Source organism: Eleutherodactylus coqui, chromosome 5 (genome assembly GCF_035609145.1).
Source record: "Eleutherodactylus coqui strain aEleCoq1 chromosome 5, aEleCoq1.hap1, whole genome shotgun sequence".
Taxonomy (NCBI): Eukaryota; Metazoa; Chordata; class Amphibia; order Anura; family Eleutherodactylidae; genus Eleutherodactylus; species Eleutherodactylus coqui.
In genome coordinates this window covers 254,990,853-255,003,918 of record NC_089841.1, presented here as the reverse complement: position 1 = coordinate 255,003,918, position 13,066 = coordinate 254,990,853, and the positions used below count along the sequence as shown (strand labels likewise).

General features: G+C 46.2%; 1 protein-coding gene across 1 annotated transcript; it reads right to left on the bottom strand.

Moving 5' to 3' along the window:
- Positions 1-977: 977 nt before the first annotated feature.
- NR2C2AP (nuclear receptor 2C2 associated protein) lies at positions 978-12,571 on the bottom strand. The gene is made up of 5 exons (XM_066604535.1): positions 12,443-12,571; positions 11,215-11,305; positions 8,675-8,780; positions 7,212-7,279; positions 978-1,768 (listed from the first exon to the last, which is right to left on the bottom strand). Exons 1-5 carry the CDS (start codon positions 12,478-12,480, stop codon positions 1,652-1,654), a joined length of 420 nt encoding a protein of 139 aa, XP_066460632.1. The 5' UTR covers positions 12,481-12,571; the 3' UTR covers positions 978-1,651.
- Between the last annotated feature and the right edge of the window lie 495 nt (positions 12,572-13,066).

The window sequence follows — 13,066 nt, the reverse complement described above, 5'->3', positions numbered from 1 at the left end:
AAAGCTCTTCTGGTGAGCAAACACAGCGGCGCTTCAGATGAAAAGTGAGTCTTCTAGTCGAGAAAGTGCAGTTAATTCTTCACAGATTTTGGGTCCCCACAACCTGCAAACGAGATTCTGAAAATCCCATTCATGCTGCTGTAAATGCTGCAGATTTTCTATAAGGACAATCTACACAGAAAATCCCCAGGGAATCCTCCCGTGTGAACATACCCCAAGAATTCATCTAGTCCTATTCCTACACTACCAGTCACCTCCACCAAAGCTTATACTCGCAGGACCTTGAGAGTAAGTACACTGTAAATGACCAGTGTATTAGCACCTGCCCCAAAATCTGTCATACAGTGGAGGATATTCAGATCCTTTGTCTATATATGATTAACAGATTACCAATCACATGTGTTTCATGGGCTACCGCATGTATTGCAGTTGTTAATCAGTTTGGAACACCCATGAAGGGGTAGAACTCACAAGGGCGGAATGGGGGGGGGGGGGTATGCAAACTTAACCCCAAAATTGTATGATTTGGGGGCAGCCACAAGGCAACTATGGGTTCATTATAATACCGACTATATCTATCTAGAAAATAGAAATGGATTAATGAGCGCACGTTATCATTTTTATGACACATATGCTCCGTTTACAATGTATACTATTATGCCACTGGAATGCCGTTACCATTACTTCTCTAACCCTTTGATACCTATTGAACAGCACCCTATACTGAAGCCAATCACATCCAACAGCTCTAATTAACTAGAGTGACGCCCCAAACCCGAGTAGACATCCAATGGTTTCATTAGTCGTGGCCATTGGTCGCCTTTTCTTCTCAATGCAGCTTCAGCACTATAAGTAGCCCACCCTTAGGATCTGTGCAGGTCCCAGCAGTCATTCCCCTACCAATCCAGATCCTAGGCCATGTCAAGAAACGAAGTTGACAAAAACCTCTTTAACCCTGTAGTAAAGAACATGGGAACTTCCACAGAACTTTTGGATCCTTTTAATGTAAACGTATTATAATGTGGTGCACTATATAACATTGTGGCCGTGTAGTTGACGAGTCGGCGGTGAATGAAACATGTAGCTGTGGATTACAGGGTAATGCCACATCAAGAGGCAATGCTTGTTTTTGGGGTAAGATACCTTTACACTAGGGGAGATTATCGGCCGCCTACAGGATGCTGAATGAGGAATTGCTGACCTGTTGGAATGCCTTGGTTTTTAGCAGAACTAAAAGCGAAGCGACATTTGGGCCGTGTAAGGAGCCGCTCACTTCTTGAGCGCCTATTGTTTGCTATGAATGGAAATCGGCGGTCAGAACGATCCTGAGCCACTCCGTCTCCATTCACTCGAACAACCATCGCTCCTGTCAGTAGTCCGTGGGACGGCTGTGAGGCAGTTATGTGCCCAACAGTTGTCCCGTGTAAAGGCACCCTTAGATCCTTTAGTGTACAAGGTTCTGGCATTCTTCAGTAGACAGGTCCAAGTGGAACAGACCTTGATACGGTTTATCTGGTCTCTCTGTTCACTGTACCCGTGGCACTCCAGCCAGACGCTGCACCGTTGGTTCGATGGCTCTGAGGTGCGGCACACTTGGTTCGACAGTTTTCATTCCACATTGCCATACCCATTGGTTGACTGTACTGCAGTTTCAGTTCTTGCAGCCCAGCACATCAAGGTGGTAAACCACAATCCTCCCAAAGAAATCTGTACTGTTCGGAAAGCAAAGACGCAGCTTTTCGGCACAATGCTCTGGAACATCAAACCTGTGCAGCCCAGAAGTTAAGGAAGAATACATGAGCGAAAGACACAAATTAAGCCGAAAACTAGGCGCTTTTGCTAAAACTAATCTGAGAACTTTGTTTTCTGTCCCCCAAAAAAGGATATTATCTGCCAGTATCCCTTCCTCTAAGAGACAGAAAACAAAGGGTCTCCGTTACTATGGTGGCCATGATAAACTGACACAGAGAAGGTGGCTAATGGGTATGCACCAGGCTAGACAGCCAAACCTGCTACAGACAGCCACAATCTAAGCTAGCTTACACGTGCCGTCAACCCTGACCACGACATGAGCCATCAGACCAAGTCTCCCCACCGACTCATCATTGGCCTTCCACGATGCAATTACAAGGTGGCGGTAACTGCTAAGGAAGTCGAGGGTCTTCTGATAAAGGCTCGCTGGACTGCCATTTATTAATTCCAGGGGGTTAATGGTTTTAAATAGATGACATTAAAAATACAACAGACTGCAATTGTGAAAAAAATAATGTAAAATTAAGTCAAATAAAATTTAAAATTAAAAAAAAAGAAAAGAAAAAAAACAACTATAACAAAACAAACATATACATAAATTATATCACTTCATGTGTCAATCCATCTCCTAATAAAAATTAAAGATAAATCGCACTTGGGCGCGGTGTGATAGCTGCAGCAGGGAATTCCTTGGATGTGAAACCCCTGGAGGATTTCTTCATCTCGGTGGGGAGTCCTCTCATCACTGAACACTGTGAAAGCTTTGGCTGAATGGCTGAGCATTATTGCACTCCAAAGCCCTTCCCTGAAAATCACTGTGGGGGCTGCCAGCATCTTGAATTTAATGGGATAGCATTGTGCTCCTGTGCCACTGCTGTGAGAGGGGAATTCTTCATCCCTGCGGGGAGTCCCCTTATCACTGAACACTGTGACAGTGCTGTCACAGTGTTCAGTGATGAGGAGACTCCCTGTGGAGATGAAGGAATCCTCAGCCACAACTGTCACAGCTGTGGCAGAGGACCGCAACCTTTTCTGCATGTTGTCAATGGGGCTGCATCAAGGGGTTTCACATCCAAAGAATCTGATGCCACAGTTGGGACAGCGAATTGCAAAACACAACTATTTTTTTAACGGTGCAAATTTTTTGTGCAGGTAAAAATCGGACATGTGACCGCTGCCATTAAAAAGCATTGGTTCTAATAGATGCGAATCGTAAACGCAAAAAACATGCGCAGCAAAAAATGCCCGTCTGACTGAGGCTGAAGAGGGATTTATAAAAAGTAGTAGATATTAATAAAATAAGAAAAAAAATAATCCGTGAGCGGAGTCTTGTGTCAATTTTACTGCACAGTGAAAAAAAAAATCTTGCAATTGCTTTTTTCCCATTTCACCCCGTGTAAAATTTTTCAATGTGTTGTTATGGGATATTAAAGGGTACTATGAGCGCTCCCACACACTGGCATCTTGTTAACCCCTTCCCACTCCAGGACGTACATAGATGTCCTGCAGCGTGGGGTTACGTATGAAGAGAGATCATGGGGCAACCTCTCTTCATGCAGTGTAGGCGTCAGCTGTTTATTACAGCTGACACCCATGGGCAATAGCTGCAATCGGCCACAGAGTAGCGCATTATTTACCCCGTACAGTGAACGTCGTCCAAAAAAATAAATAAAAAGAACGCCAGAAATGAACTTTTTCAGTCACCCTGTTTCCCAGAAAAAAGTCAGATGTATTCTGGAGTGCCACCAACGTAAACTACAGGACATCCCCCAAAAAATGAGCCCTCGCACAACTACCTCGACGGAAAAAAAAGTTATTGCGCGCAGAAGATGACGGCAGAAAATAATTGCAAAAAAATAAAAAGTAGCACAGCAAAAAAGAAAAAACAACTATACAAGTTTGGTATCGTAGTAATCGACCCACAGAATAAGGTTATCATGTCTTTTTTGTTGCAGTTTGTGCGCCGTAGAAACAAGACGCACTGAAAGATGGCGGAACATTGTTTTTTTTTTCATTTTACTCCACTTTAGAATTTTGTAAAAGTTTTTCAGGACATTAACCATTGAAAAATACAACTCATCCCGCAAAATAACAAGCCCTCATGCAGCGATGTCGATGGATAAATAAAGGAGTTACGATTTTTTAAAAGGGCGGGGGGGAAGAAAAGGGGAAAAGAAAAAAAAGGCAGCATCATTAACCCCTTCTCTCCAGATGACGTAAGGGTACTTACTGGCAGCAGGGTACTTCCCGCAACTGGACGTGCCCTTATGTCATGGGGATGGCGCAAGATCAGAAGAAATCTTGCGCTAACCGGCAGCGGGAGTCGGCTGTCACTGATAGCTGGCCTCCCACTGCAACAGAGGGAGAGCGATGTAAATCAGAGAGAGCCCGGCTGGTTGCCATGATAACAGGACGCCACCAACAGGCATCCTGTATTACCACTGCCTATGATCGCTGTAAGAAGTGATAAGGCATTGCAGGAGAGAAGTCCTGTAATCCCCTATCAAAGCGATCATCAGTGGTATGATGTATGATCATTTTTCTATTCCGTCAATGGAAAAATAAAAACAAAAGTTATAGGACTTTCAATGCAGCGATTTAGAAAAAAAAAATTCCAAAAAAGGGTTTTTGTTGCAGAAAAGTGGAAAAACCTAAAAAAAATAAATAAGTATTTTGGTATCCTTGTCATCGTACCGGCCCCGCAGAAAAAAAATAATAGTGTCATTTATGCTGCATAATTAACGCTTTAAAAGAAAACCCCCCAAATCTATGGCAGAATTGATGTGTTTTCTCTCCCTACGATCATAAAAAAAATACTAAAAGTTTTACAATATAGTCTATGTACCCAAAAATGGTACCAATAAAAACTACAGCTCGCCACGCAAAAAACAAGCCGCATCGACGGAAAAATAAAGTTATGGCTTTTTTTTGAAAAATGGAGATGAAAATACGCCAAAAATCGTTGCGTCCTTAAGCCCAAAATAGGTGATGTCCTTAAGGGGTTAACGCTGTGGTTTTTTTTTTTAACACAACTGTCAATGGGACTTTCAAATGTTAAAAACGCATCACAAGTTGGTGCTTTGCAATTTTTGTGTGATGCGTTTTTAACATCAGAAAGTCTCATTGACAATCGTGTTAGAAAAACGCAAGTGTGTGGGAGCCCCTATAGAATATAACCCATCCGCAACAAACAAGCTGTCATTGGGCTACGTGATGACTGGACAGGGAAGGATGAAAAAACACAAAACCCGAAAAATAGCTGGTAGTTTAAGGGTAAATAAAAGCCATGAAGATGGACATACTGCTCAGATGCTGCGTGGTGATCAGAGGACAGCTGCCAGCACCATTGCTGGAGTCCGTAGCAGCTACGCAAGGCCTCCCTCACACAGGCGTTTTTGTACAGCGCTAAACACTGTACAAGGCTGCCATTCATTTCAATGGGGCTGCTCACACAAGGCTGAAAATGCAGCGTCTTCAACGCTGCGCCTTTACAGCGATGCATGTTCTATTTTTGGCCGTTTTCAGCCCTGCGTTGCCCATTGAAATGAATGGGCAGCGGTTTCAGCGCTACCGAAAACACGGCACAACTTGGTACCGCGCTTTGGGCAGCACTAAACGCCCTAGCTACACGGAGTCAAAAAAAAAAAAATCAATACTCCCCTTGCAGGTGATGTCACTATCCGTGGCGGCGCTCTCGGGACTTGTCAGCCAGCAGGGGAACTTTTTCTCTGGTGACGGGGACTTGAAATCCCCACCTCCAACGAGAGATTGCTGAACGCTGCTGAGTGACAGGCCACTCAGCCAATCACAGCCGACACTGGATGCGGCCAATCACAGCCATTCATGCATTAAGCCAATCAGACGGCTTCACAAGGACCTGACAGCGGCGCCAAAGACAGCGACTTCACTAGCTAGGCGAGTATTGATTTTTTTTTTTTTATGTGCTGCTGAAACCGGGCGGAATCTGCAGTAAACGCAGCGTTTACAATGCTCCATTGCATTGAAAAACGCTGCGTTTCTGCAAATGTCTGTGTGAGGGAGGCCTCAGGGTGCATTCATACAGACGAGAATATGGGGTATTGTGCGTTGTGAGACGTCTGACAATACAACTCATTGAGTGAGACGAAAAACTGTGCTGTGCGATGCGAGTCGTGCCCAAGAATATCGGGTGTGACTCACTCTCGCCCGTCTAAATGCATCCTACAAGCATGCGATTTTGCAAATAATCAGTTTTAATTGCAAAATAGCGCGGCCATTAACAATGTCAGCACACAAAATCAGGCAGACTTTTAACTATTAATTTAAAAACCGCAGAAGCCACACACCCCTACGTAACCGCCCTTGTGTGGCCATACCCGACAGCCAGAGGCACGCGGCTGTACTTTCCGACTGTGAGTTGTAGATATAAAGGGGTGGATGAAAATATGGAAGCACCATACAAAATGCATGGGATTTAATCATTAGTGCTGAGCTGTCCTTTTGTACCCTGCTTGGCTGAGAGCTATCCCGACAAATTTGTGTTGACTTCACCTCTTGCCCTGCTCTGGGTGGCTTTGGGATCCAGCTGGTAACAGCTGAGTGCTCAAACCCCTGAGCAATGCAGCCTTGTTGCCCAGCAGCATCTGTGTCATATTACCTCCACTTAATATCGGTCTCTACATGTCTTATTGAAATATGATTTATAATCCCAAGTAACGTAAGGCATGCATTTCGTATGTTTCCATATTTTTGTCCACAGACAGCACGCGGCCCAATCATAGTCTATTAGGCTACTTACAGGCACAACTTTTCACACGGAAGAAAAAAATAGTGGCATGTCCTGTTCTAGTCCGTTTGGATGGAGGAGAGGACATGCAGTGTGCAGAGCCCATATATATCAGTCTGAACGCAGATGGGGGACCATGGCCGTCTCTGCCGTGTGCATAAGGCCTTGGAGTAAGGGCGTACATTTTATTAGTGTATACGATGTCAGGATGTGAACAGCTAGTCATCCATTACTACGATACCTACAGAAACAGACGACTTCTGTCATTTCCATTTACACAGGAGAAACGGAAGTTGCCAACCATTTCCATAGGCTCTGCTGGGCGCCGAATACAAGACGTCAAGCAGCGCCATAGAAGGGAAGCAACTGGAGCGACCAGTAATGGCGGTTATACAGTAGACCACTCAACGGCAGAAGGAACACACGGGGCAACATGTAACCTGCCATTCACTGGGGGGTCTTCAGCACAGGATGCCCCCTTTAATGCAGTGCATGGCACGTTACATCGGTCAGGCACAAAGTATTTCCCATCCAGAACAGAACAGGCCTCGTGCCGTACAAAGTGCAAATGAAGTCAAATCCACCGTGAGGGAGATCACGGCCATTAATCATCTGAATAAAGATGTCACCGCAATACGTGTTCGTAGGAAGAAGGGAGGCCGGCGGTGGAGCCATTACTGCAAGCAAAGGATATCTGAAGGGCGTTGTTATCTTCTGGGTAAAATTCTGCAATCTTCACCAAGTCGCCTTCTTTGAGGCATCCTGTAAAGCAGGAAAACAAAAAAAAATGAAAAATTAGATTCTTTTGTCTAGTATTACCCCTTAAAACCACAGGACGCAAGTTTACATCCTGGCAGGGTGGTGGTTAATGCAACACAACATACGTCCTGTGGATGGCGCAAGATCAGAAGAGAGCCCGAGCCATCCCGTGGCGGGAGTCGGCTGTGATGGGCAGCTGGTCTGCCACTGCAGCAGCGGGGATAGATGAGAATACTGATCGCCGATCTCAACCACTTATGTGCTGCGATCGATGTACATCACGGCATGTAAAGGGTTTACAGGGGGACGAACGATGGGTGGCCATGGCAACCAGGACGCCTTACACTGGTATCAGGGCCCGCCATGGCCTGCGATCGCTATTGTGAGTGATAATGCACTGCAGTACAGAAATCCTGCAATGCATTATAACACCTCGCAGAGATATTATGGTTCAGGCCCCCTACAGGGACATAAAGAAAAAAAAAAAAAGTGTAGGAAAAAAAAATAATAATTTAACACGTAATAAAAATATATAACAAAAAAAACAAAACCCTTTTCCTGTTTATATAAAAATAATTTTAAAAATCCCACTTATTTGGTATCCTCATATCTGTAACGACATGTACAATAAAGCGGACACACTATTTATCCTGCATAGCAAAAAATAAAAAAAACACAATAGAAGTGATCATAAATCCCTGAGTACCCCAAAATGGTACTAATTAGAGATGAGTGAGCACGCTTGGATAAGGCAGTTACTCGAGCAAGCATCGCTCTTCTCAAGTAACTGCATTCTTGGCTGAGCAGGCTCTCTCACTGTCCCCCCCGAGCCTGCTCGGACGAGAATGCAGTTACTCGAGAAGAGCGATGCTCGTTCATCTCTAGTACTAATATAAATTACAGCTTATCATGCAAAAAAAAACAAGCCCTCAAAGAGATCCATCCATAGAGAAAAAAAAGTTACATGACTGATTGCAACGATGTAAAAAAAAAAAAAAAGGTTTAAAAAATAAATAAATAAATAAAATGGTTTTTAGTGGGAAAAAAATGAACAATTGGTATCATTGTAATGCTGCATGATTTACGCTGTAAAAATTTTTTAAAAAGTCAGAATTGATGTTTTTTCTCCGTCCTCAAAAAAACTAATAAAACAATACAATAAATACATTATATGCACCCAAAAATGGTACCAATAAAAACCAGTTTGCCACTCAAAAAAACAAAACAAAAACAAAAAACCACTTGACGGAAAAATAAAAAAAAGTTACGGCTTTTGAAAATAGGAGATGAAAATCCCCAAAAAGTTGTTGCGTCCTTATGGCGAAAATCACTAAGGAGTTAAAAACCCGGCTGAATGCATTGTGCTTCCATTTATGTCAGGGCCGTCGCTGTCCTCACCTTGCAGCACGCAGCTCCGGCTGGAGAAGCCACCCTGGAACTGGAGGTGGATTTCTGATACGCAGACCTTGTGAGGGAATTCCAATGCAATCCACTGGGAGGAGCCCTAGAGCGGGAAAACAGACACGTTATCAATACCGTGGACTCTGGTCGCCAGGACAGCGAGCAGAAGCCGCTTCATTAACCTTAAGGACGCAGACAGCTTTTTTTCCTCCCCACTTTCAAAAAAATGATAACTTTTATTTATCCCCCTGAGTAGCGGTCTGCAGGTTATTCTTAGTGGGATGAGTTTTATTTTTGATGCCATTTAATGTAAAATATAACATAGTAAAAAAAAAAAAAATTCTAAGTGGAGTGAAACTGGGAAAAAAAGGTGCAATTCCGCCATCTTTGGGACGGGTCTTGTTTCTACGGCGCACACACAACACGATAACGTCATTCTACGGCTCGGCGCGATGACTGCCATTCTGACTTCATGCTTTTGTTGTTGTATCACTTTAACAAATATCAGTGAATACAAATAATTATTTTCTGCCGCCATCTTCTGACAGCCGTAAAGTTTCCATTTCCGGGGCGGTTATGTGCGTCATTTTTAGCGGGACGCTCTGTAGTTTCTGTCAGTACCATTTTGGGGTATATATGGCTTTTTATTCATTTTTTCTGGCAGACATTGTGACAAAAAAAAACAAAAACAAAGCGCAATTCTGACGTTGTGTATTTTTTTCCCCTGACGTTCGCCATGTGTTACTTTGATAGATCGCACGTTTATGGATGCAGTGATTCCAAATAAGTTTTTTTACTTTGATTTTTTATTATAAATGTGGAAAAGGGTTTTTGGTTTTTTTTTTTAAACTTTCATTTTCTTCTATTTTTTTTTTTAATTAATAAAACTTTTTTTCCAGTAATTTTTACTCTTTTTTTGTTTAGCTCCCATTGTACCGCCATCTGACAGGCATGGCCTCAGAGGCAATCTGCAATGGTAGCGCTTTCAGAAGGCCCCAGCTGCCATGGCAACTGAACAGCACACAGCAATCTCATCATGGGGGATAGGAGTGGGGTCAGCGGTGGTCAGCATGAGCGCTGACTGCGGCTGCAGCCAACACCTACATCGTGTGGAGTGAGATCGACCCCCGATCGCGCTGCATACAGCCTCCATGACATAACTACATTATGAAGCGTTAAGGGCTTCTCCACTTTGAACATTACCTTTTAGTTAGAAAAATTTCCTGAAGTCAAGCGGATCATGAAGTATCCCGCTACTTGATCCTCAGCGATAAACTGTATCCTGCAAGGAAGCTTTGCCCCAAGTGTCTAGTTCCCCCACAACACTACCACGGGTTAAAGAAGCTTAGAAAGGGGTTTCCTGAGACTAAACTATAGATGATGTATCCTCAGGACAGGTCATGAAGATTGGTGGCAGTCCGACATGATCTGCCATGGTGTGTCGCAACTAGTAGAGCGCTGTACAATGTGTAGTGGTCGGGACTTGTATTACAAGCTCGGTCTGACTCAGGGGAGTAGGACTGCTCTTGCCGTGACAGTGCAGTTCTGGCGCTCAGTAGCCCCCTGCCAACAGCTGATCGATGGGGTGTTGGACCGCCTGTTCTGCTACTGGTGACTTACCCTGAATATATGTCATCAATAGTTTAGTCTGGAAACCCCCTATAAGTCGAGGGTCTGATTTAAATGGAATATTTCCGGCTCGGATTCCGATGTGTGTTCAGTAACCTATTAGCCTTACGATGACTGCAGTGTAAAACGCACCAAAGTTCATACAGACCGACCGTTCTGGGCGCAAATTCTGAAATCTGCATTGTGGAAAAAAATGAAATAATGTATCAATTCTTGATGCAGAAAACGTGCAAAGATTCACTGCATTAAATAGCTGTGACTGGTTCATCGAGCGCCGCGGCTCAGCCAATCACAGCCAGCGTTTACTGGAGGAGGGGATTTTGAACCTCCAAACCAGGAAGCACTGACTGAAAACTACAAGCAAGTCTGCGGGAGCTGCTGGGGAGACGAGCGGCGGAGTGGACGGCGCTGTTAGGGGATGATGTGCGGTTTTTGTTTTAAATGCAAATTGGACTTATTTTCGGAATAGGGCTTATAGCAAAGCCGCCTTCAGACGGAACGATTATCGCTCAGATGAGGGAAATTGAACGATCATCGTTCGGTCTTAACACAAGTCAACGACGAATGAGAACCGTTCGCTTTCTGTTCGCTGTTCATTGTACACAGGCAGAAAAAATCGTCGGCTCGTTCACTTATCGGTCGGTTCGTACGGTCGCTCTCAGAGAATGGCTGAAGGATTCTCGTTTGAACGCGCCAGCGATGTATCTGCTGTATAAACCAGCTGCAGGAGAGCGAGCCAGCAGTGACGTCATTGGCCCCCGAACATGGCAGCGTGCAGGCCACACGCTGCGCAGGAGCTGTTCGTAGAGCGCTGATGACACTCCTGACTTCTCTCCTGTCGCCTCCACGTATATATGTATGCGGCGGCCGGCAGCACACGTCTGGGTCACAATCCGCCATGTCTGTACCTGATCCGAGTTCCAGCAGGTTTCTTCCTTCCGGTCAAAGAGGAACTGTTTACCGAACTGCTTAACATCTCGCTGAAGAACCGAACTGACCCTGTAGGGAGAAACGCGAGAAACGTCAGCGCCAAATTTCCCACCGCGCCTGCTGCCTCCTTGGGGTGCCCGTACACGGAACTAGGAAAACACTGCCAGATCGGTCGCATTTGAAGGACAATCGCTGAGCGTGAACGCGGCCGACGAGGATTCGCTTATCGTTCATTTCCTGCAGCGTGGAAACCATCGCTGGCTCGTTGGCTGATCGTTCTCATTTGTCACTTCAGAGAACCAAACAATCCTGCTAAATAAATGATTTATCTCTGCGTGGGACGCGACGCAGCGCCCACGAGCGGAGGGACGCGACGCAGCGCCCACGAGCGGAGGGAAGCGACGCAGCGCCCACGAGCGGAGGGAAGCGACGCAGCGCCCACGAGCGGAGGGAAGCGACGCAGCGCCCACGAGCGGAGGGAAGCGACGCAGCGCCCACGAGCGGAGGGACGCGACGCAGCGCCCACGAGCGGAGGGACGCGACGCAGCGCCCACGAGCGGAGGGACGCGACGCAGCGCCCACGAGCGGAGGGACGCGACGCAGCGCCCACGAGCGGAGGGAAGCGACGCAGCGCCCACGAGCGGAGGGAAGCGACGCAGCGCCCACGAGCGGAGGGAAGCGACGCAGCGCCCACGAGCGGAGGGACGCGACGCAGCGCCCACGAGCGGAGGGACGCGACGCAGCGCCCACGAGCGGAGGGACGCGACGCAGCGCCCACGAGCGGAGGGACGCGACGCAGCGCCCACGAGCGGAGGGACGGCTTCATCGCAACCCTAAGAACTTTTTACCACAAGAAAATAATTTAGCCATTAACTCCTTAATGACTGGGGATCCGCAAGTGTTTGCAATGGTAACTCTCACAGCCGTGGCGGCTTTAGAGCAGGAGCCGGGCGGTCAGCAGTCAGCCGAGCCACCGCCTGAGAAAGAGGTCTGTAGCCCATTAGGGAGGTCGGTAAGAAGGCGTTCTGCGGTCAGTAAGGGGTTAACAAAATAACAATTTTTCCTTTTAACTCCTCAAATAAGCATAACTATCACCAAAACCAAAATACAAGACAGAGGAAACAGCAGAAGACCGGTTACTCCTGTAGCTCCGCCTGTCACTAGACTCAGAAGTCCTTGGAATCCAGCAAACATCACCGACCTCACCTGCTCACAACCCCAGGACTAAGCAAGGACTCCGGCATGCTGCCGTAAACCACATAGCGGACGAGTAGACGGCAATGCAAAATGATGCCGTGAAGGCCGTGTTTTTCAGTACGTGTGCCGTAAAGCACTGCGCTTTGCATCCCAAGCCTCGAGTCCAGCAAGATGCGTGACGTCACTTGGCTTGTCTCTGCTGCGGTCAGCAGAGGGCAGCAGAGTTCCACTATTTGCTGAGGGCGCGCTATGGACGCCGCAGCCCAGTGTACACCAGCGGGGACGGACCCCGGGCTGCCGACCCTCACGTTCTGGGCTTGTTATTAGTGTTTCTCTGGAGGAGTTAATAGACATCCATGAGGGGTTTATTTACAGCCTCTGTCAGTACCATCTAGTATACACCGGGGGGCGCCAGAGACCTCCTCACCGGGGCCACAGCGCGTAAGGGCTTTTATCAATCAGCGTTTTTTTTTAACGCTGCGATATCTCTGCCTTTTTTCAGTGGGACTTTCTAATGTTAAAATCGCATCACACAAAAAACGTAAAAAGCACAAACCTGCGATTTTAACATTACGAAGGTCCCATTGGAAAAAAACGCAGTGATATCACAGCGTTAAAAAAACCGCTGGTAAA

Coding starts and splice junctions, on each gene's coding strand:
- NR2C2AP (XM_066604535.1), bottom strand. CDS start 12,480: ATGCCGGAGTCCTTGCTTAGTCCTGGGGTTGTGAGCAG. Junction 8,781..11,214: donor CCTGCTGGAACTCGGATCAG/GTACAGACATGG, acceptor TTCCCGCTCTAG/GGCTCCTCCCAGTGGATTGC. Junction 7,280..8,674: donor CCGGAGCTGCGTGCTGCAAG/GTGAGGACAGCG, acceptor CCTGCTTTACAG/GATGCCTCAAAGAAGGCGAC.